Source organism: Pteronotus mesoamericanus, unplaced genomic scaffold, assembly GCF_021234165.1.
Source record: "Pteronotus mesoamericanus isolate MK-2021 breed Mesoamerican mustached bat unplaced genomic scaffold, CSHL_Meso_final contig_263, whole genome shotgun sequence".
Taxonomy (NCBI): domain Eukaryota; kingdom Metazoa; phylum Chordata; class Mammalia; order Chiroptera; family Mormoopidae; genus Pteronotus; species Pteronotus mesoamericanus.
The window spans coordinates 3,306,875-3,328,786 of NW_026555112.1; the positions used below are offsets into that span (position 1 = coordinate 3,306,875).

General features: G+C 44.9%; 1 protein-coding gene across 2 annotated transcripts in view; it reads left to right on the forward strand.

The window, feature by feature from the left end:
- Positions 1-21,912, forward strand: part of SYN3 (synapsin III) — a 363,499-nt gene that overhangs the window by 15,103 nt on the left and 326,484 nt on the right. For both annotated transcript variants that reach the window (XM_054574565.1, XM_054574564.1), the window contains exon 2: positions 2,931-2,988. In XM_054574565.1, coding sequence (XP_054430540.1) covers positions 2,931-2,988 — 58 coding nt within the window. The remainder of the gene's footprint in view (positions 1-2,930; positions 2,989-21,912) is intronic.

Here is a 21,912-nt window from a genome sequence, read left to right on the forward strand (position 1 = left end):
TGCCTCTGCTTCTCGGATGTGGAAACTGAGGCACATGGGAACTGAGTAACCCAGGGTTACAAAGCAAGTGAGTGACGGAGCTGGGATTGCATCCAGGCGGTCCAGTCATGAGTCCACTATACCTACTGTCCTGTGACATAAAAGATCAAATGAATTTCTCACCACAACCTCAGCTGGTAGATGTTATCACCACTTGACAGATGAGGAAACTAGGACCTAGAGGGGTTAACTACCTTGTCTTAGAACACGTGCTGAGTGAGTAGTAGAGCTAAGATTTTACTCACGCCTGTATGATTCCAAATCCATGCTTTTTCCAGTATGGCAGCGATTGCATTCATGAGTTACCATCCTGAGGTCCCCGGCTCCCAGAAGGCTTCTATCAAACCCAAGCTACAGGAGCCCTTGACCTAAGTCCTGTTATGACCTATACCAGCTGTTTCCCTCCTGACAGCAAAGGAAGGCCCTGCAAATTGCACCCTTAGGATTATGCACCCTAAAAATCCCTACCCAAAGGGACCGGGCCTAATTCCAGGGCCTGGGTAAGCCAATTCTCTGGTCCATCCTCCCAAGGCATGGCTAAGGGACAACTGTTGATGGGGACATGGGCAAGGAGACAAAGCTTGGCCATGTGACCTGGGCCGTCCTTGAACCTCCACAAGAAGCCCCATCATCTGCAGGAGAGGAGGGTGAAAGGAGAATTAGGGATATCAGTGGGAACCAAGAGGGCAGTTTCCATGTTGCCAGGTGCTGGTGGAACTCCAAGAATTCTGAGAAATCTAAATTCTGACCCTTCTAGAAAATTATGAAATTTTATTTGTTAAGAAAGGAAGACAGATATGTTTTATTTAAACGTTGGCTAGTTTTATATAACATTTTTAAATATTAGGCCTATGAGACATAGACCTCCATTCATTCTTTTGCCCCAGGCCCCACAAAACATAAGGGATGGTTTTATCCCAGTGTCTGGAGTTTGCTGGCGCTACCTTTAAGGATTTGTGGTAACGGCCACAAATTACGTGGAAAGATTCCCTTTGCATGAGGCTGGCTTTACATACATTTTGTCTAAGACCATCCTGGGAGAAATAAAAAACAAAACCTTGCTTTCAGGTAACACCAGCAGCTCCTGTGCACTAAAATCCTGCCTTGTCAACATCTAAGCCTGCAAATATTGTAGGAAAAGGGGACGTCAATATTAGAGCCATCAGTCAGTGATGTAGGTTGTGTTGGAAAGAGAGGAGCTCCACTGGCATCATTGAAGTGCAGACAGACTTTGGAAGCAGGAACACTGAAGCTGGGTCAGAGAATTTGTAGGAAGGATTCTTCCCTTCACAAACAAAGGATGAAAAAATACATGGCAACATTGATGTTCCAGGGAAAAAAATTGAAGAAGAAACTGAGAAGATTCTTGGATATAATGATTACAAATTATTGATTAGAACTCAATCTCATGGCCATACCTAGCTGAATGGAGAGTTGGGATATACATGTTTTTCGGTACAAATCTATGAACTCTTCTACTGTGGTAAAAGAAGAAAATAAGTATTGGGATCAAAGAGCTGTCTCCGCCCCAGAAAAGGTTTATGAAAATGCTTAACAGAATGTTCAGATTGCAGCAAGTGACTAAAAACTAGTTTCATCAACAATTTGAAAAAGCAAATGGAAACTTTATTTTTACTTTTGCTTTGTGGGAGGACATCTAAACCCAGGAGCATTCACTGCTATTTTTCAGGGTCAAGCAAAAACATAGTTATGGAATTAGAAGGCGAGGAATCAAGCCACTTAGGCAAAGCATTTTGTCTCTCTGGGTTTCAGTGTTCTGGCCCATAGGAAATAAAAATGCCTGCCTCATGGTGGTGATTGTAAGCTTTAAATGAGAAAGACAATAGTTAAAGCCTATAGCACAGAAAACAGGTGTTTGTTTTTTTTTTAAAAGTCTACCTCTTCAATCATTCACTCATTCAACAAGCATTAATTGAGCTCCTACTGCATGTAAAGCTTCTGATAGCTACTGGGAATAGAATGATGAATAAAGTTGATTTTTCCTGACCTTAAAGAATTGTGTTATAGTGTAGCTGGACACGGGTTTTAAACATAGTTACTCATTATAATTGTATTAAGTGCTATGAAAGAAAAGTAGAGCATGACAAGAGAATCTATATGAGAAGAGGGTTGAAGGGGTGGTCAAGATTAGGGTGATCTTAAAGGAAAGTGAGCAAATGGGTGGATTTGAGAAATAACTAGAATGTAGAATCAATGGGGATAGGCAGAGAGAGAGAGAGAGGTAAGAAGAATGATGTCTGTGTTTCTTCCTTGATAATGAGCGGATGGGATGTCATTTACTGATAATGGGAATGAAAGAAGCAGGGGTATAGAGAAAAGATGATGGAAGGATGGATAGAAGGATGATGGGTAGGTGGATGGATGGTTGATGGGTGGATGGATGAATGGATGAAAGGACAAAGGAACAAGTAAGGTCTACTTTACTGGACAGATGGACAAACAGAGAAATGAGTAGATGGGTAGATTAATAAGTCCTTTAGGAAGTATATAGGGTATAAATCAGTAAAATAATTCTGTGCTATTTATTTAAGTAGGGTCTTTTATCTCATCTGATCCTTAAAATAACCCTTAGCTATGTATCACACAGGTATGAATTTCTTTCAGAGAGGATAAAACAGACTCAGACAGGTCAAGCAACTTGGCAGAACAAGAACCTGAGCCTCCCGTCCTCCTCTCCAGGGTCTTCCCCCTCTCCCACACAGTATGCATAAATAATGAGGAAATCAAGTAGTCATGGAGGAGGAGAGAGCAGTTTGATAGAGAATGTGCCTGGATACACAGCTCTGGGGGTAACAAGACCTTTGGGAGAAGGGGGAAAGACTACAGCAGTCTGCATCCTTTCTCAGAGATTTTTTTCCTTTCCTTCACAGGGCCAAGTATTTCCATGGAAAGAAGGCGAATGGAGAGATCGAGATCCGGGTGGAACAGGTAGGTTGGAGCAGAGTCCTTAGCACTATCGCCCTGGCCTTTTCTACAGCTGGAGCCATTCCCAGGAGCACCCTTGTTCGCCCATCTTATGTGGCTATAATGAACCAAGACTACCGCAGCAGTTGTGGGTTACACTTGGGAGTCTCATTAAATTCCAGAATTATTTAGTCCAGTGGTTTTCAATCTTTTTGTTTTAGCAGCAGAACTTTCCTTCAAAGGCTATCTCAATTAGGGGCCCATTCTACAAAATAGAGACAAGTAGGGCTTCTCTGATGGAAATGGCCATGGGGAGCCTCAAAGTCCACCTGCTCTGTTATTCCACCTGCCCACATTGCTGCCGTGGCCCCGCATGCATGGAATACTTGGGCTGGGAGCACAGTGGGCTTGAATCCTGGTTCCCTGATTTTCTGAGTATTGGGCAGGTGACTTAATCTCTTTGTATCATCTTTCTCTTGTATTATTATTTTGTATTTTTTGTATCATTGTTGGAATTAAATTATTTAAAACCTCAAAGGAGATTAGAATCACGAATACTGGCTCTTATTATTAACATTAAGATCAACATCCCATTCCCTTATTTTATGGGGGAAAGAAACACGACTTGCTCAAGGCTACATAGGAAGTCAGTGCAGAATATGGTTTCCAGATCCAGGGTTCCTCCCATTCATTCAGTGAATGCTTGTTGGGGACCTTCCCAGTGCTTGGCTTAACATGTCAGAGCAAGGGCTCTGGAGCCAGATTCTAGGTTCATATCCCAACTAACTCTAACTTTGGTTGAGTAACACTTGAGCAAAGTATTTTGCAGCTCATTTTTTTCATGTGTACAATTAGGTAATGATATAACATCAACTTTATAGGGTAACCGTGAGGATCAACTGAGTTAGTCCATGAAAAGTACTTAGAACAGTGCCTGGCACATACCAACACTTAATAATGTTACCCTTTTATCATCATCATCATCATCAAAGGCGAACAGTTAATGAGATAGGAAAGGTCCCTGCAATACAATGAACTCAGAAAGGTGCAATAAAAAACTACAGGTGTGGACTTTTTCAGCACTCTTTGAGTTTGGTGTATTGGAGGAACAGAAAGCCTGTCTGAGAATCAAATTTGAGTTGGCTTAGTTTTAAAACACCTACAGCTTGAATTTCAATTTGGACCTGTGGCTTTCAAGTCTGTCCAATGTCTACTGGTTTTCCTTCCATGGCAAAGAGCAGGTTATTTTTGCTCACTTAACAAATATTTGTCAAACATCTACTTAGTTCCTAGCTAAGGTGAGGAATGAGGATATAGAAGCAGAGACTCTGTCCCAAAAATCTTGTGGTTTAGAAAAGCAGGCAAGGTAAGTCTTCACAGAGCCTCCACATAGAAGGAATACAAGAAAGAGATGCCCAGACTCAGAGCTACAGGCAGCAGAGGCCACATTAATTGAGGGAGTCAGAAGTGGCTTCAAGGAGAGGGTGGTATTTGAAATGGATCTTGAAGGCTGAGTGCGCTGTCAACAGGCGCAGGCAACATGAAGAGTATATGAGAGGAAGCAGTACGAGCAAAGGTAAGGAGGCCAGAAGTACAGGGTATGGAGTGGTGGGAAGTCCAGGTTGGTTGACTCCCACACAGGACAGATCATGTTCCTCTCATCCCGACCTATCCATCATCCCAAGTTTCCTCTCAGCGAAGAGTGCCACCGCCTGCCTTCCACCTTAGCCAGAAACCTCACAGTCTTCTGGATTCCCCCCTCTCCTCCTGCCACGACACCCATTCACTTACCAGATCCTGTTGACTCCATATAGCATATATTCCTAGTCTGTCTGCTTCTCTCCATCCCTATTGCCTAGATCCTTGGTTAAACCACCATCATCAGCTCTCATTCAACCTTCGTGGTCAACAGCCTCCAACTCCATCTTTTCACTCACTTCCAATTTATATTTTGTACTAAAGTCAGAGGTATCTTTCTTAAAAAGCAAATTAGATTCTTAAAAGTATTAACTTTAAAATCCCTTCCTCAAAAACTCCCTCTCTGAGCCCTCAAACCCTGATCCCAATCAGGTGACCTGATTATTCCCTTTCATAGCACCCCAGCTCCTCCTTCCTGGCCCTTACCTGAGTTTTTAACCACATATGTAGATGTGGGGTTATTTGTGTGAGGGTAGGGACAGTTGCTGTTTAGCTCTCCCTCTGAAGTAGCACAGGGCCTGGCACATACTAGAACTGAAGCAAATATTTGCTGAATAATAACTTATAGATTCCACAGATTCCAGACTGTTTGTCAGTTTCCAAGGGAGATAAATCACTGCTCTTTAATCTCCCTTCAAAAATCTGAGTTTTCCATAAACCATCTGGTAAATGCTTGGTTGTCAGCTTAGTTAGCCTTGTCTCATTCCATTTGTGAAAACCCCAGAGGCATGTTTTAATTTTACCCTTTTATGTCAGTGCGTCCCTGGCCCAATTTACGGGTATAAAACCTATGAGCAGGAGCATCCGAGGCAATTGTCCTAAGAATAACTCACCCTGGGGTTCTGCGGACACTCGGCCAGTCTATGAGGACTATAGCCACACTGGAAAACATAGGCTAATTTAGAGTCCTCCTGACTTCCAGCCATCCCCCTCCTTGGAAACCAGAAGACAAATTAGCCAGCAGACCAATTAGCAGATAATCTGAACATTTTTCCCTGGAAGACATGCCTTCCTAAACCCCCTCGTAGAGTCTGAATTGTTTGTCTTTTTCCCATCTGGATCAATGGGTGGGTCCCATAAGCAACCCCCAGGAATCTCATTTGCATCCTCTAGCACTTGGGAGAAGTCTCAGGATGGAAGCCACTGTTTAGTCTGAGCTGGTCTCACATTTTGGAAGACTGTCTCCCAACTAAAGGCCAAATTAACCAGATAATTGCACTGTCTGGGTTTTGCTGGACAGAGTGAATGAGTTAGTTGTGGTTGGCCTAGAGAAAACCTCCGCCCCTTCTCTCCACCCTTTTCCCCCCCACCCTTTCCCCCCCATTTCAAAAACTGCTTACCTCAGCTCTTGCAGCGCCAGAAATCAAGACACCCTGAGGAGGCCAGTGGGGGAACTGCATAGTGTTGCATTCCATTACCCAGAATGCCCTGCTGGCTCTGCGGGGCCTCACAGTGGTGTCTTAGTAGGGCATGAAAGGTTCTGGCCAGGGTGCTTGGCATGTCCAGCTCTCCTCTGTTTATATTTGAGCAAAGGGTACAAGTCCCCCCTCTGTGGGACTAGTGATGAGGTCGATGAATGGATTAATATCAAGTAGGCTCTCAGTTCTGCATGACTAGTGGACCAGGGCTAATGAGACAGGCCTTGGGTTTCGTTCTTCTCTAATAAAAAAGGCTGAAATTGCCATGGTCAGTCTTTCCTCGGTGTTAACGTAGGTGTTGAAGCAGAAGGAACAACAGTGCCTTGTTCCAGCACATGGAGAGAAAGGCAGAAATCCTCCTACGAGTCCTCCTACATATGAACGCCGGTGGCTCCCTTTGAGTCCTGTCCTTGGGAGATACTGGGTTGAGATGAGATTAGAGAGATGTGGGTTGATCCCAGGGAAGGCTGTTGGTGGGAGTTCTGTTCATTTTTTGCCCTCAAACTATATATTTCCTCAACTTAAATGTCTCCTGGAAGCAAAAGTGGGATTTTTTTCCCTTAAATATTTTCAACACTCAAGACCGTCATATACTCATATATATATATATATATATTTTCTTATACCCATTTGCTTCCATACACAATTCTTCCTGGGGCCACCTTTCTTAGAACGAATCAATGAATCTTAGCTGTAGATACTGACCATAAACACCATGTAATATTTCAAGAAATAATTATCAATAAGTTAGAGAAATTGAGGTTGGATGTTAACTCAGTTTGGTGGAATGGTAACAGGTCAAACATTACCACCATTAGGAAATGACCACTTGATAGAAATACACCTTGAGAGAAATTTATCTAACGGCTTGCCAAGGAGCTCTGCCCTTGGCTTTGCTCCACTCCTCCTTCTTAACAGCAACTTATCAAATTACATTTGCCAATGACTTGAAGCAGAATGGGAGAGAGAATATACTGGATTAAATTTGATATGATCAAATTGAATGAGGATATATGATAAGGTGCTATTCAAAAACTCAGCTGAAAAGGAACAAGATTGGGAAGACTTTGTTAAAATCACATGAAGGGAAAATAAAAGACCTAAGATTTGTAATGAGTAAATTCTCTTAATATTTGTTAAGGAGTTAATGAGTGAATTCTTAATATTTGTGGGAGAAAGTATGGTGTAAAGGTTAAGATTGTGTCTCCAGAATAAGATAACTAGAGATGGAATCTCAGCTCCACCCTATTTTGGCTGTGTTGACCTTCTAAGCATATAACAGCTCTAAGCATCAGTGTTCTTATCTACAAAATGAGAATAATTTCTAACCCCTAGAGTTACCATGTAGATTTAATGAGTTAGTATATGTATTATGCTTAACATAGTTTCTGACACAGAGATTAAGTGCTCAATAAACTATGCTTATAGTTGTTAATACCCCCAAACCTGATGCTACCTCAAGCTGCATAATCCAAGGACAGCATTTAGAATACATGAAGGTGATGGTACACACCTATGCACACGCACATGCACACACACACTCACCCATTGTGCTGGTCAAACTCTAGTGGGAGACACAGTTGAGTGTCACAGTGTAAGGGGGTGACAGCAACCTGGAATGCTTTCTGAAGAGAGTGATTGGAGTGGGAGGACTGACATCTATGAGCAAGAGGGTCATCGCGAGGACCTGGAGATGGTTAGTCCAGAAGAAGAGGCCTTTGGTAGGACCCAGTCTGCTCTGCAAATATCCGTCCTCTGAACGAGTGGTTAAAATAGTAATAGCTGTGATCTGTTGAATACAGTGGAACCTCGGTTCTCGAACTTGATTCATTCTAGAAGGCTGTTTGAGAAGCGATTTTTTTTTGAAAATGGAATCATTTTTTGAGTTACAATTAATGTAAATTAATTAATCCATTTCATACCCTCACATGATTTCCTGTTTTAACCTTTCTTATATATAGTACATGTCTAATGTACTGTTTAAGCTATACTTTAACAACCAAAAAGACATGAAATGCAAATGAAAATTTAACAGAAAGACAATAAAATGTACAGTAAAAAATGACAATTTACGCACACACTGGAATTTTCCTTTATTGTTGAGAGCTACTGATGACTGAGCATGGAGAGGGGGAATAGACGGATGTTATTGTTTGGAAGGGGAGTTGCCTTCCATAAAAATGCCAGGTAGCTTGTTCTTCTGGGATTCTTTCTCTTGTCTCTTTGCTCCACTAAAATTTGTTTCAAGCTCACTGGGCCTCTGTCTCACCAAAGACCTACCCAGTGTTGTATGTTTTTGCCTGCATTGTAATGCTTGCCTGAGGTAAAACACGACATAGTCACTGAACAAGCTTATCACACAGTTTGCTACTTTGTCAGGGTGATATTTCTCAAAAACTTTGCATTTCGCCCATTTCTCAAGCATCTCCTTGATTAGTGAAGTAGGAATGCCCTCCCTTTCCTCTTTTTCTACGTCTTCAATTCCAAATTGAACAAATTAAGTTTGAGAACCAAGGTTCCACTGTATCAGCATGAAAGTTGTGTCGGGTCCAGAACCAAAGTTTTGTTCAACAACTGAGACGTTTGTTTTTTCAGTGAACAACTTGGTCAAGAACCACCTCATTCAAGATGGGAAATGTTCGAGAACCAAGGTTTGACTGTACTTACAAGATTAGGCTTAATACTTTTTCTTGTTGGCAGGGGCACTGGCATCGCCTCCGTCCTACAGAAACTTGAGTCTCAGAGAAAATAAGCGGGTTTCCCAAGGCTGCTGATGTATCATTGGCAGAAGCTTGTTTATAAACCCAGGCAACCTGACTTCAGAGCCCCTTTCTTATCCACTACATTTTTCTGCCAGTGTTGCAGACATCAAGAACAATAACCAAATGTGTCAGTTAAGTCACTTTGCATACATAATCTTTTTTCAGCCTGTTTGAGGTGGGTCCTATGACTCTCCCCACTTGGCAGGTAAAGAAACTGAGGCTCAGAAAGGTTAAACACTCTGCTTGAAGTGAGTGACAGAGGAGGGATTTGGACCCAGGTTTTATCTGCATGTGGGCTGAACCATCATAAGCCTCTTTCCTACAAATACAACAACTGGTCCCCAAAGTATTGCAGGCAGTGAGTGCTGTGATGCACCCCGAGGAATGAAGGGCTTTCCCCCGGCTGCCGGAGCACCCCCGGGAGGCAGCCTCTGCGGGCAGCCCTCTGTCAGAAGTGGCTCACTCAGGGGAGGAGAGCCGCCTTGCCCGAGGCCACACCTCTCCCTGGGGAAAGCTGCATTCAGTGACTGGCCAGTGCAGGGTACAGAGACCCAAGGTGGGACAATTGCGAAGGGCCATCCCAGCTTCAGAGCTCCTCGTCGAGCTGGCAGAGGCCTCCGCTGAGATGGCAGTGCGGCCCAACCTCTCCCTCGGCTTCCTTCCCTTTCCCCAGAGCACTCCCTAACGGCCTTCTCAGAGTCTACCTCATAGGACATTTATAATCCTGATAGAATTTGCCAAGTTACATCCATTGAGGTCATGCAGATGATCTCTAAGAGCTTCCTGATCTAGATTTCTAGGACTCTCCATGACCCGTGGTTCTGGAGTCCATCCTCCACAGAATGCTCTCCTGGATGCAGCCGAGGCATTGATGCTGAACTCCGAAGTGCTCCATAACTCGATCTTTCTATGTGACCTCCTTGTGTTTGAAATTCACCGGAGCCTGGCGTTTCTCTGCAGGGCTGAATCCGACAGAACTCGACCTGCTCTGATCCACTAAGCCTTGTTTTGTTAACACAATCCTGCAAGATTTATTTGTTTGGCTTGGCTTACCCTGACCTCAGACGTTCTGTTTTGTATTATTTTTAAAAGCGTGCAGGTCTCCATGGAAGCCTTTTTCTTTTCAAATCTAAGAACCAGCTGGGGGAGTAAAAAAAGCAGGTGGGCCACTAGGGTGGATTAGCTGCAACGTAACTCATTAGAGGAGCAAGCATTTCTCTCAACCACGGCATTGATTAATGTGGGTTTAGCACCATCTTGGGTCTATTTTTAGGCTCACTCATTCAAGGAGGCAATAAAGAGATGGAGAAACGATAGTAATGGCAATGGTAGGAAACTTTTATTGAATAATTAGTCTATGCTAGATGCCACGTCAAGTGATTCCCATGTGTTAGCTCAATTAACCCATGTAGTATGCCTGTTGTGGAGGAAACTGAGGCTCAGAGAGCTTACATAAATTGCCCAGGCAGGGTCGCATACCTAGTAAGAATGTGGGGAAGCTGGAATTTGAACCCAGGTTCAGCTGATTCCAGGCTCCTGGTTCTTAACTGAGTAGATCCATCAGTGTGTATATTGGGCCTTGAATTTGTTTACATGAAGCTTTTGCCTCTTCCCTCTTCCTCAGGTTCCTTGAGCCCATAATTCCACTGTCTCTTTCTATCTTACCTTGCTCTTTGGATACACTGGAAAATTATAAATTCTTATGAGACACTCTTCCAGCAAAAGGCTCCTCTGAATGGCTCTTACTCAGTATTCAATGTTTCTGGCATATTGCCCCTGTTAACAATGCTGTTTGTTCTCTGTTTTCCCCCAAGAGTAAATATTCATTGTTTGTCTTTAGGTGTAACTGTATGTCCTCAGACTACATGAATAGTGTAATAGCTCAGACTCTGTAGCCAGACCACTGGGATTTGAATCTTGGCTCTGCCACTTCCTGAGTGATTTGACTTCTCTGTGCCTCAGTTTCCTCATATGAAAAATTAAAATAATAATAGATTTGGGTTGGCCAAAAAGTCCATTATGTTTTTACTGTACAATGGCTCTAGTAGCGCTTAGTTGTCTTTAACATCATTCAAAACAATTTTGTTAGATTGTATTGTGACAGCTGTCATATCAATGTGCATGTTAAAAAAACATCAAAATTGGTGAATTTTTGTGCAGCCATTTTAATATTGAAGATGGAAGAAAATACACAACATTTTTGGCTTATTATGCTTTATTACTTCAAGAAAGACAAAAACACAACTGAAACACACAAAAAAGATTCATGCAGTGTATGGACAAGTGTATGCTCTGACTGATCGAACATATCAAAAGTGGTTTGCAAAGTTTCTTGGTACTATTGACATTTTGGCCAAGTAATTCTTTGCTGTGGGGCTGTCTTATGCATTGGAAGATGTTTAGCAGCACCCCTGGCCTCTACCCCAGAAGCCAATAGCAGGAGAGAGCCGACATACTCAAAATACCCAGATCAATAGTTATCGGTGAAAATGAAAAATGTATCTTCTATTTTACAGAAAACACAACAGACTTTTTGGCCAACCCAATAATAATAATAAGTACCTATGGAGTTATGAGATTGAAAGAAAATACCACATGTAAAACACTCAACACAGATACTAGCATTTAGAAAGTGCTCAATAAGTGTTATAGGTATTTTTATAATCACCTCACATTCTTGAACACATTTACCTTAAGTAGTTTCTAAGTGGCAGTCTCTGAGATTATTCAGAAATGAAAAAGGTATAATCCATGATCTAAAGAAATTTGCTGCATACTTGGGAGGATACGAAATATCAAAAGTTCATGGCATACTTTAATATGTATTATTTTTACTAACATATGTCTGGTCGTGTTTCCCATTGACATATTATAGTCACTGGCGCTTGGTGTAAACTTCTAACTTTTCCTCACTAGCAAACAACGCAGCCTCTGGTCAAGGTGTTCCGTGTTTCTGAATGAATGTGTGAGTGAACGGATGGCACGGTATAGTCGTAGAAGGATGGAGCCAGGACAGGGCCTTGAAGGTCATCTGCTCCAGGAGTCCCCAACCTCAGGTCCACAGACTGGTACAGGTCCAGGCCTGTTAGGAACCAGGCCACACAGTGGGAGGTGAGCTTAAATGTAATGTTCTTGAATCACCCCAAAACTATGCCCCTACCTTGGTCCATGGAAAAGTTACCTTCCACAAAACTGGCCTCTGGTGCCAAAAAGGTTAGGGACCACTGATTTAATTCAACCCCCTCGTTTACAGCTCAGAGGCTCAGAGAGGGGAGGTGACTAGACTGGCAAACACATCGAGTTACTGTTGGAGCCCGAAGTGTGGAGAGCCCAGGCCCCCATCTCCCGTGGCCTTGTTTTTCCTGCTGCGTTTCCCCAGTGTTGCCTTCTGTCTCCCTCTTTTAAGAAGCCATTAGTCGCTTCTTGTGGTTTTAATAGCAAACAAATTAATCTAATGCTATGGTTATGAAGTCCATGTTGTCCTCATTTACCTGCAAGAAGCTTTGTTCTTCGGGGTGCGGGGGCTGCTCTAGAGTGGAGCGCTGAGCAACATTAGCCGACGGAGGGCTCTGCACAGTGAGGGCGGCGTGTGCGGTATATGGAGGCCGTGGGTGGATGGGCCTCGCTGATTCTCAGTGCAACGGGGCTGCTTTGGCAGTTGAGTAATGCTTTGGGGCCATCCTCCCTGGTGTGGCTGTACCACCTGTTAGCACCTTAACCTGCGGTGAGAAGAAAGGAGAACTGGGCATGCAAGTGGGTCCCTCTTGCCCTGGAAGGTCCGACTCATCGTTCCTTAGCCTCTATCTATTATGTTCGGTAATGAACCCTTTCTAACTCCGTCCGCATGTGCTCTGCCCCCGTTAGTGTCAGATAAATGAGCCTCCAATGGAAATTAAGTGGAAATTCTAAAGGAGAACTCAATAAGCCCTTTAACTTCTTGAGGAGTATGCAGTAAAAAGAAACACAATTTGTCTTATCTCGACCTTCTTCATTCCAGGAACACTTACTGAGCACCTTCACAACTGTTAAGTGAATGCATGTATGTTCTTGTCGCTGTGTTCTTGGCCCTTTAAGCTTTATCCTCACACCTGTAACTTGTATTTGAGAAGAGCCGACCCACTTTCCTTAAAGCAGATAGGATGGAACCAGACCCACATGGCGGGTTTGAGCTGCCATCATAAAAGTAAGCCACTGTCAACCACATCTTATGCCACACCTGAGTCCTGGGCCGCTTGCCCCGATCCATTTCACATCCCACATTTCAGCTTACTCCCAACCTGTCTCCTTTCTGGCCTTGTGATTCCTTTGACTGCTTGTGATCTCCCTCCTCTGCCCACTCCTGACCTCCTCATACCACTTCTCCAGCTTTGACCGTCCGCTTTCCCTTGGCCGTTCTTCACGTTTGCTGCCAGCCCTGCTCTCATCCCCACCATTTGGGAGCTGGCTCGCTCCCTAATGAGCGGAGCCCCGCAGTCCGCCCCAGCACTGCCAGCAGTCCGGATGTGCTTACACACAGGATTTCAGCCTTTGCATTTCAGTAGGAATCAAGGGTTATTAATTAACCCAGGGTGGAACCTATTATGAAACATCCCAGAAAGCTGGAATGAACCAAAGGGACTTCTGAACTCACAGCAGGGAAAAATGCCTTTTAATTGACTTGGATGACTTCACCACAAAAATCTGTCTGGCTGTTATGCTAAACTGGAAACTAATCTATTAGATTGCCTAAGGAATCTCCCAGCCCACCCTGACCAGAATCTCCTGAGGAGGGGAGTGGGGCCGAAACCGGACACAGCAACAGGACTGTGCTTTGAAATGGCTCCTTTTGGATCAGGCCCAGTCTGGCTGCGTTTCCCTGGGAAAGAGAGGGAGGCTGATATCTGAGAATGAGTGTGTATGACCTACAATGTCTATCTGTACATGAGCTTTTCTAAGGCACTACTTACTTTAGAACAGAATTCAGCCTAAGCTGAGCCTGTCTTGAACCTTCTCTCGGGGAACTGAGAGGGTGACATGAGAGGATTTTCTTGGGTGGCATCACCATATAGATGACAGCTGTGCAGCCTGGGCTCAGAAGGAATGGATAGTTACAGCCAGTCTCTGATCACACACTTACTAAGTGCCAGGCACATGCTCAGCACTTCCTATGGACTAGTTCATTTAATCCTCATCACCGCCCTTTGAAGAGTAGGTACTGTAAGTTCCTCCATTCTCCAGACGACAAAACTAAGAGATGACAAAATGAAGGCTAGGAGAGGTTATATGGCTTACCCAAAGCCACATGTGTACAAGTGACAGAGCAGGAATTCAAAGTCTAACTGCAGATTCTATTTTACTTACGAAGGTGTAGCTTGCAGAAATGAAATCCAGAGAGACTTGGTGATTTTTTTCTCCTGCGCACAGGGCTGGCATATACATTAGATTTTTCCCGTGGGACTTAAGCTTGGCCTACGAGGGACTCTGTGAACTAGCCCCGCCACCTTTCCTCCTCGTCCTCGCCATTGTCTACCTCAGACGGCAGCCCCAGCAAACTGCTGTGGTTCCTCACCTGTCCTAATACTATCTGCATTCACACCTCCATGCCTTTACTTATGTCAGTCTCTCCTCTTGGAACATCCTTTCCCAAATTTTGCCATAAACTCTTCAAAGTTTAGCTCAGGCATTATATCGGTTTCCTCTGACCACCCCTTCTATCCATGCAGGACAAGGTGCCTCTCATCCATGCAATCACAAGCTTCATGCGCATTTCTACCGTTGCACTTACCAGATTACCTTGAAATTACTAGCTCACCTGCCTCTCACTCCCTTTAGAGTCTGGGCTCATAGGGAACAGGGACAGTATCTTGATTCATTTACAAACATTTATTCAGAGCCTACTGTATGTTAGGTGCTAGGGCTATAATGGTGATTAAAAACAGATATAGTCCTGACTAGATAGAGCTTAAAGTTTAATGGGAGAGACAGATGTTAATCATACAGTCTCTCTCTCTCTCTCTCTCTCTCACACACACACACACACACACACACGCACGCACAGACACAATACACAATTACAAACTGCATTAGGATCTGTGAAAGACAGACACATAGTATTACAGTAGCAGGCGGTAGGTAGACCAGCACTGGCCACTTATTCAGGTACATAGTGATCCAAGTATCCAGATACATAATCTCTGCTCAATAAATATTTATCAAACTTACCTGAAGTAGGGCAAAATGAATAAGCTCCAGAGAAGACATTGGATCTACTATAAGAACTTCCCAGGAGATAGACCCCCCCCCCCCGCCCAGATCCTTTTTCATGGTAAAAAACACAGATAAAGCACCCATCTGACACTATGATATAGGTGAAGAAGTAACACATTTCAATGCAGGTAAAACAATGTTTGACATTAACATTTAGTGACCCCAATGTGCCAGCCACCGTCTAAGAGTTCATCTGCATAAATTCATTGAATCCTTACCACAACCCCACCAAGTAACTACTTGATGCAACTGAGGCTCAGATAGGTTAAGTGTCCTTCCCAAGGTCACACAGCTCACAGGTGGCAGAGCTGAGATGTGAATGCCTCACCATTTGTAGAATTGGGGCTCATCATGGTGCATTTTCTTGCCCAAGGTCACACTGCTGGTCACAGTAGAGCCAAACTACACCCCACCCCATCCTCTGCTTGCCAAATCCAGCTTTGGGCATTCTCAGGAAGAACTTGGCAATGACAAGAGGGCAGTGCCAGACAGGAAGCAGAACTGAGCCTGATTATGGGGCATCGAGGTTTCATTTGGGGGGTTCTGAGTACATGTTAAGGGAAGGAAGGAAGGGAGGGAGGGAGGGAGGGAGGGAGGGAAGAAGGGGGAGGGGAGAGGGAGGGAGGGGGGAAAGTAGGGAGGAAGGAAGGAAAATTAGCTATTGAAGATTAGCTAGGTGCTCTTCATCACCCTAATATTTCTCACATATTGCTATAGTTAGTCCTTCAGCAACTCCTGAGGTGTAAGTCTCATTATTATCCAGATGAGGAAGGTGAGGCCGGGAGAGGTAAAAATCTATATTTGTGCAGTTGGTGGCAGAATTGGGATTGGTCCTGTGTCTTCCTGGTTCCAAAGGTCCTAATTTTTCCCTTCATTCACTTGTTGCCTAGCCAGACCTGGGGGAAACGTTTGCTTCTGCCAGCCTAAAGCAGTTTTTTGATAGATATTTTTTGAGGCGGGGGAACCCAGGAAGAGCCCACCTGAGTTTCCTGACCTTTCTTTATCTGTGCCTCTGGAACCTTTCTTTGCTCCCCTCTGGAGCTCATGAGTGGCTGCTCAGCCTGCTGAAGATGGAGCCGCACCAGGTGACCTCCCACCCACCCTACCTCAGGGCCTACATTCTGTCCAGACAGGGAGGAGACAGGCAGCCCACCTCCCTGCTGCCAGGAAAAGCAGGGGAGACAGGGGGCGAACTTCCTCTGGCTAGTGCTAAGTGCCAGGAACCCCACCTTTTTAACGGACAGACCCAGGTTTTGAGCCCTCTTCTTAATTTGCTTATTCTTGCACAGCCGCCTCGGTCTCTCTGGCTCCCTTTGCTCTCCACGTCCAGGCTCCTGGACATCTGCGGGATGGCGGCCAAAGTCTGCAGGCGGGCCCAGGCCCTTCCCATCCAGGCACTCGTCTGGCTTCTCGCCACCTCTCTTTTCCTTTCCCTGCTTCGTGGTCCCCCGAATGGCTTTGGAGGAGCAAGTGCTTAATTTAGACGGTCTCTTGTTTATAGTGGCTTTTCAGGGTCTGCATCTTGGTTTCCAAAAATGTTATTTCCATGAACATCTGTCTATTCTTCCAACCAACCATCCATATACCTGTCTGTTTATACGTTCACCCATCTCTCTAAAACCTGTCTCTCTCTACTTCGTGTGTGTGTGTGTATGTGGTCTCTAATCAGTTCAATATTAGGCTTCTTTCCCCTGAAAACCTCTGTGAAATTTAGTATTTCATAATACTGATAATAATAGTAAACTTAAGCACTAGCTATAAACACAGACACCCACCTACCCACATATGCCTGATACTCTACCAAGATTTAGGTATGTATCACCTCACTTTATCCTCACGGTGGCTTTGAGAGTTATTTATTATGATTATGGGTGAAGAAACAAAGGCTCTGAGAAGTCTAGCAATACTGCTTTTATAATTGGCAAAGTCAGGAATGGCAGAGCCAGGATTTGAACTCCAACTCCCAGCGAGCCTGTATTCTGTAAAAACATTGTTTTCCTAACTCCCACTGCTGACTCACCCCTCCTTCACGGAGTCCACATCTGCTCTCCCTACCATCCTTCTGCGTGGCTTCTGATCTCTTCGAATCCTTACCTTAGCTGCCCTTTGCATACATTAATTGGGAAATGACATTAAGATTCTGAAAGTAAATCTGTTCATTCACCCTAATTTTTATTACTACTCTGTAGTAGTTTATTTGTTTGGAGGAAAATATTTCATTGCCTCAGAAGAAAGAAGAGCTATTTTGAGACAGTTTGGTATGATGGACTGAGCTGTGTCTTGGATCAGAAGAACATGGGATCAAATCCTGGCTCTGCCTCTTGCTACCTATGGGACTGTGGGCAGGTGACTCAATGTTTTAAGCTTTAGTTTCTTTATTTGCAAAATGGAGGCAGTAATGGCACTATTTCTCCATTTATCACATTGGAAGAATTTGGTCCATTTTAGTTAATTCAGAGAAGACCCTGGATCTAGGCTGACTTATTTGTAAAAGGAGGAACCTATAAATGCGTGGAGCATTTTCTACCTGCTGGCCCTCCCCCAGGCACAGCAGACACCACTGCTCAAAGAAGGCCTGCTTTCCAGCCGAGCTTAGGGCAGCCTCATTATTCTGCACACAGCAACCAGAGCTGGCACGAGATGAAACCCACTCAGTGACCCCAAAGGAACTTTCAGTTCTCACATTCTGTGGGTTTGATACAAGCCTACTTAAAAAGGATGGTAAATTATGGAGAAGGTGGTTGGATCCTGGACAGATGAGCTCAGTTGGTAAATAGATCATGGGAATAAGACCCACCAACAGCAGAACTCTGAATTCCCCTCCGGCAGTCTCTAAGCTGGGGCTGTCCACTAAAGCCACTGTTTTCCAGCTGTACTTCTTAGAGGCCTGGTGTCGCACAGGGTTGCCTGGGGTTGCAAACTGATGAGTGTATTTGGCAGAAGATAGATGATAGATAGATAGATAGATAGATAGATAGATAGATAGATAGGCAGGCAGCCAGGCAGGCAGGCAGATAGATATCCTGATTCATCCCTTCTCTGTATCAATAATTTGAAACTGGGACAGTTTTGCCCCCCCAGGAGGACATTTAGCAATGCCTGGAAACATTTTCAGGTGTCACAAGAGGGGAATGCTACTGACTGTATGGGTTGAGGCAGGTGTGCTGCTAACATCCTACGATACACAAGGTAGCCTCCATAACCAAGAGCTACCCAGCTCAAAATGTCAGTATGCCAAGGTTGAAGAATGCTGTTCTAGACTGAAACAACTCAAAGACCTTTTGTGCAGGGACCCCCTTGTATCCCAGAGACAGAAGGAGTTAATCGTCCAGTTTATGACGATGTGAACTCACAGACCAGTCTGAAGGAACTTCAGCTTCGCTGTCCTTTGAGTCATCACAGTACCCTCAGGACAGGGAAGGGACGGGGACCTTCTATTTCATCCTTACGAAGACACTGAGGCAGGAGTTTCTGCCATTTCCCCAACTGTAGGAAGTTCCAAGAATGGAAGTGCAACCTGGGTCTACTGTACTCCACGCTCAGGGGTCCTTGCCACACACCCCACACCAGGAAGTGTGCCCCTGGCTCTGTCCCCAGTAGCCCAGCCGAGGCCCAGAGCCGGCTGAAATCCTTAAAAGCTGGGCGAAGCCTGTTGTTGTAAAGGTTCCCACCGTTTGTTTTAGTCAAGTATGGTAAGACACGCACACGTGGACATGACTGCCATGAAATAAGTTTATTGTATTTATAGTCCCCTTAAAAGCAGGAGGCATAGCAGGCCATGCTGGGAGGCCACATGGGAAGCGCCGCAGCCAGTCAGGAGGCAGAGGGAGCCAGGGGGAAACGTGGGCAAGAGCCTTTATAGTGGTTAGGACTGGATAATTTGAGTAACGTCAGCGGGCTCTGGGGTGTGGGGGCCCTGGCTGCTCCTGCTTGTCTGGTGTCTGACCTTGAGGTGACTGGGGCAGGGAGTAGTGGCCTGGAGTGTGAGAGCCTCATAAGGGAGCATACGTTCTGGTTTGCTGGCTTGCATTCGAAAGATGCTCTCCACGGGAGCTGCAGTTCACTTTCTCTAGGAATTTGCTAACTCGGTGAGAGGCAGTCCCTCCAGGGTCGACAGGCCCTGAGCGGTCAAAGCGTTAGAAATTAGAAAATAAGACAGTGATACACCTATCGAACTCCAAAGCTTCGTCACACAGCTGCTTTTTAAGTCTTACAAAACAGGACTCTTGTTTCCAACTAAATATTATATAAAACCCAATACTCATACGACTTTAGAAGTAAAAAACTTCAGTTTGATGCATAGCTAGAAGACCCTGAATCCTCGCAACCTGCAAAAACCGTGCCCGAGGCCGCTCTTAGACTGTCTCTGTGGAAGTCGCTCTACCGTGGCTTCTGTCCCGCTGCTTCCCTTGCCTGAAGTTCTGCCACGGTTGGGAGGAGCCTAACAGTAGTTAAAAGCAGGGACCCCTGGGCCAGTGCTTGTGTTTGCACTCTTGGTCTGTCACCTCCCAGCCCTGTGACCTTCGGAAAATGTATTTAATCTCATGACACCTTAGGACCCCCAGCCATAAAGAGACAATAATAATAGGACCAAACCTGTGTGGTCACTGTCAGAATTAATGGAGTTAACATGTGGCAAAGTCCTTAGAACAGTGCCTGGCACATAGTAAGTGCTTCAGAAAACGATTGTAAATTGTAATTCTAACATAACTGTAATTCATGAGATTCAATTATAAATACACTACACTATAATGAGTCGGTTGCCACTGAAGCTACCAATGGTATTCATACAGCTAACATACCTAGTCCTGTTATGACTAGTCATGCGCTCAATAGCATCACTACTTGTGTTTCTATTTAGCCAAAGACTACAACCACTGCTTCTGTTACTATTATTTCTACTGGGATAGCTATTGCCGTCGCTGCCGCTGGGCATTGCTACCGGCAGGTGAAAACAATGTCAGCTGGGGCCTTAGAGTCACAGCAAGAGTGCAGAGGCAGACAAAGACATAAGCTGTCACTGCTGGGCCGCTGCTGACATGCTCGTCCTATTTCATGTCCTTTGCAGTTCCCCTGCACTGGGTGTAGGGGAAGTGATTTATGAAGTCCCCAGACGTGCAGGGCCATTTCTGGGGAGGCTGTGCATGTGATTCTACACAGCTCTATTTATGAGGTGTTTTCTCTGAGCCTGCAAGGTCAGAAATGACCCATTACGGCTCTTCGTGGCACTGGACGTGCAAGCGCCATTGTGAGTCAAGAATGTCACTGGCTCAGCAGCTCAGATGGCCTGCCTGCTCCTCGGCATGTGGACAGAGAAACTACCTCGCCTTCGTTTCTTGACATGGGAATGCATGACCACAGTGGGTTCTTTTTCCCTGACGCCACCTCCGTGGTTCCCATTGGGGATTAGGTTCAGGTCGGCCCTGAGTCCTCTCTGGGTCGTGCTGTCTTAGGACTACCATGGCCTGTTGAGAAGAAAACGAGCCCTTAAGAAGAAAAATCTGGCCTTTCGAAACACGAGTCCCTATTGAGAATAAGGAATCAGGGAAACAGCCTATTTGCAATGAGGAAAGTTGTCGTGGGGCTCCCCCTTTCCCTGAGCCCAGCCTTAATTTGGAGACATTTCACAGTGGACTTTTGAACGGGTGACCAGTTCATACCAAGCTGCCTTAAATGCTTGGAGCAAAAACCTATGGGGACTTGCAAATCAACCTCGGGAAGAGAAATTAGCTATGTCTTGTCTCAGAACTCCAAAGCCTGCTCCAAAATAAACACATAAGCTGTGCCGTCAGGGAAAGCATGGGCCTTTTTTCTTCTTCATTTTAGAAACTCCATGTGTGCATTATTTTAAATAGGCGCCAGCACACGAGGCCCTTTTAACAAGATTGCAAACAGATGGGGCCTTCGGCTGTTCGGTAGCTCTCAGAAACTAACATGGGAAGTGCTAAGCCATCCTGTGTCCAGGCAACGTTCATTTTCTTCTCGGAGCACAAGTCTGGCCAGGCCTTCCATTCTCAGGCAGCACGAGTCTGCTTCCTGCATCAGGTGTGTCAGCCAGGGAAGGAAATATCCCCTTTCACCGCATTTACCCGTGTTTGCATTTACTTAACCCTTTGGCAGCTTGGGAGAATGGAGGAGTGTGCTGGCCTTGGAGGCCCCATGTTTCTAGAGCTGGAAGCATTAGGCTTAACCTTATTATTATAAGTGGGATTAGGATCCTCCACGGCTCACATCCCTCCACTGGCTCCCCATCTCACCACGAGTCACAGCCAAAGTCCTTCCCAGGACTACAGGCCCTTCATAGTCACACTTCTCTGGCCTTCCTCCTGCCCCTGTCTTTCTTGGCAACTCTTGGATCCAGCCACACTGGCCTTCTCTCTGTTCCTTAAAATCACGCGACAGAAAACAAGTGTTGGTGAGAACGTAGAGAAGTTGGAACCCTTATGCGTTGCTGGTAGGAATGTGAAATGGTGCAGCCACTGCGGAACACAGGATGGGATTCCCCCAAAAGTTAAACATAGAATTACCATATGGCCAACAGTTCCACTTTTGGATATACAGATACTCAAGAGAATTGAAAGCAGGGACTCAAACAGCTGTGTGGACATCTGCGCTCATAGCAGCATTACTCACAAAGCCAAAAGGTAGAAGTAACCCAAGCGTTCATCAACACATTGGAGGATTCTACTTCTGTTAGATTCCTAGAGTAGTCAAATTCACAGAGACAGAGTGTGGAAGGGTAGGCACAGAGACTGGAGGGAATGGGGGAGTTAATGTTTAATGGATACAAAGTTCTTTGGGGGGATCATGAAAAAGCCCTGGAG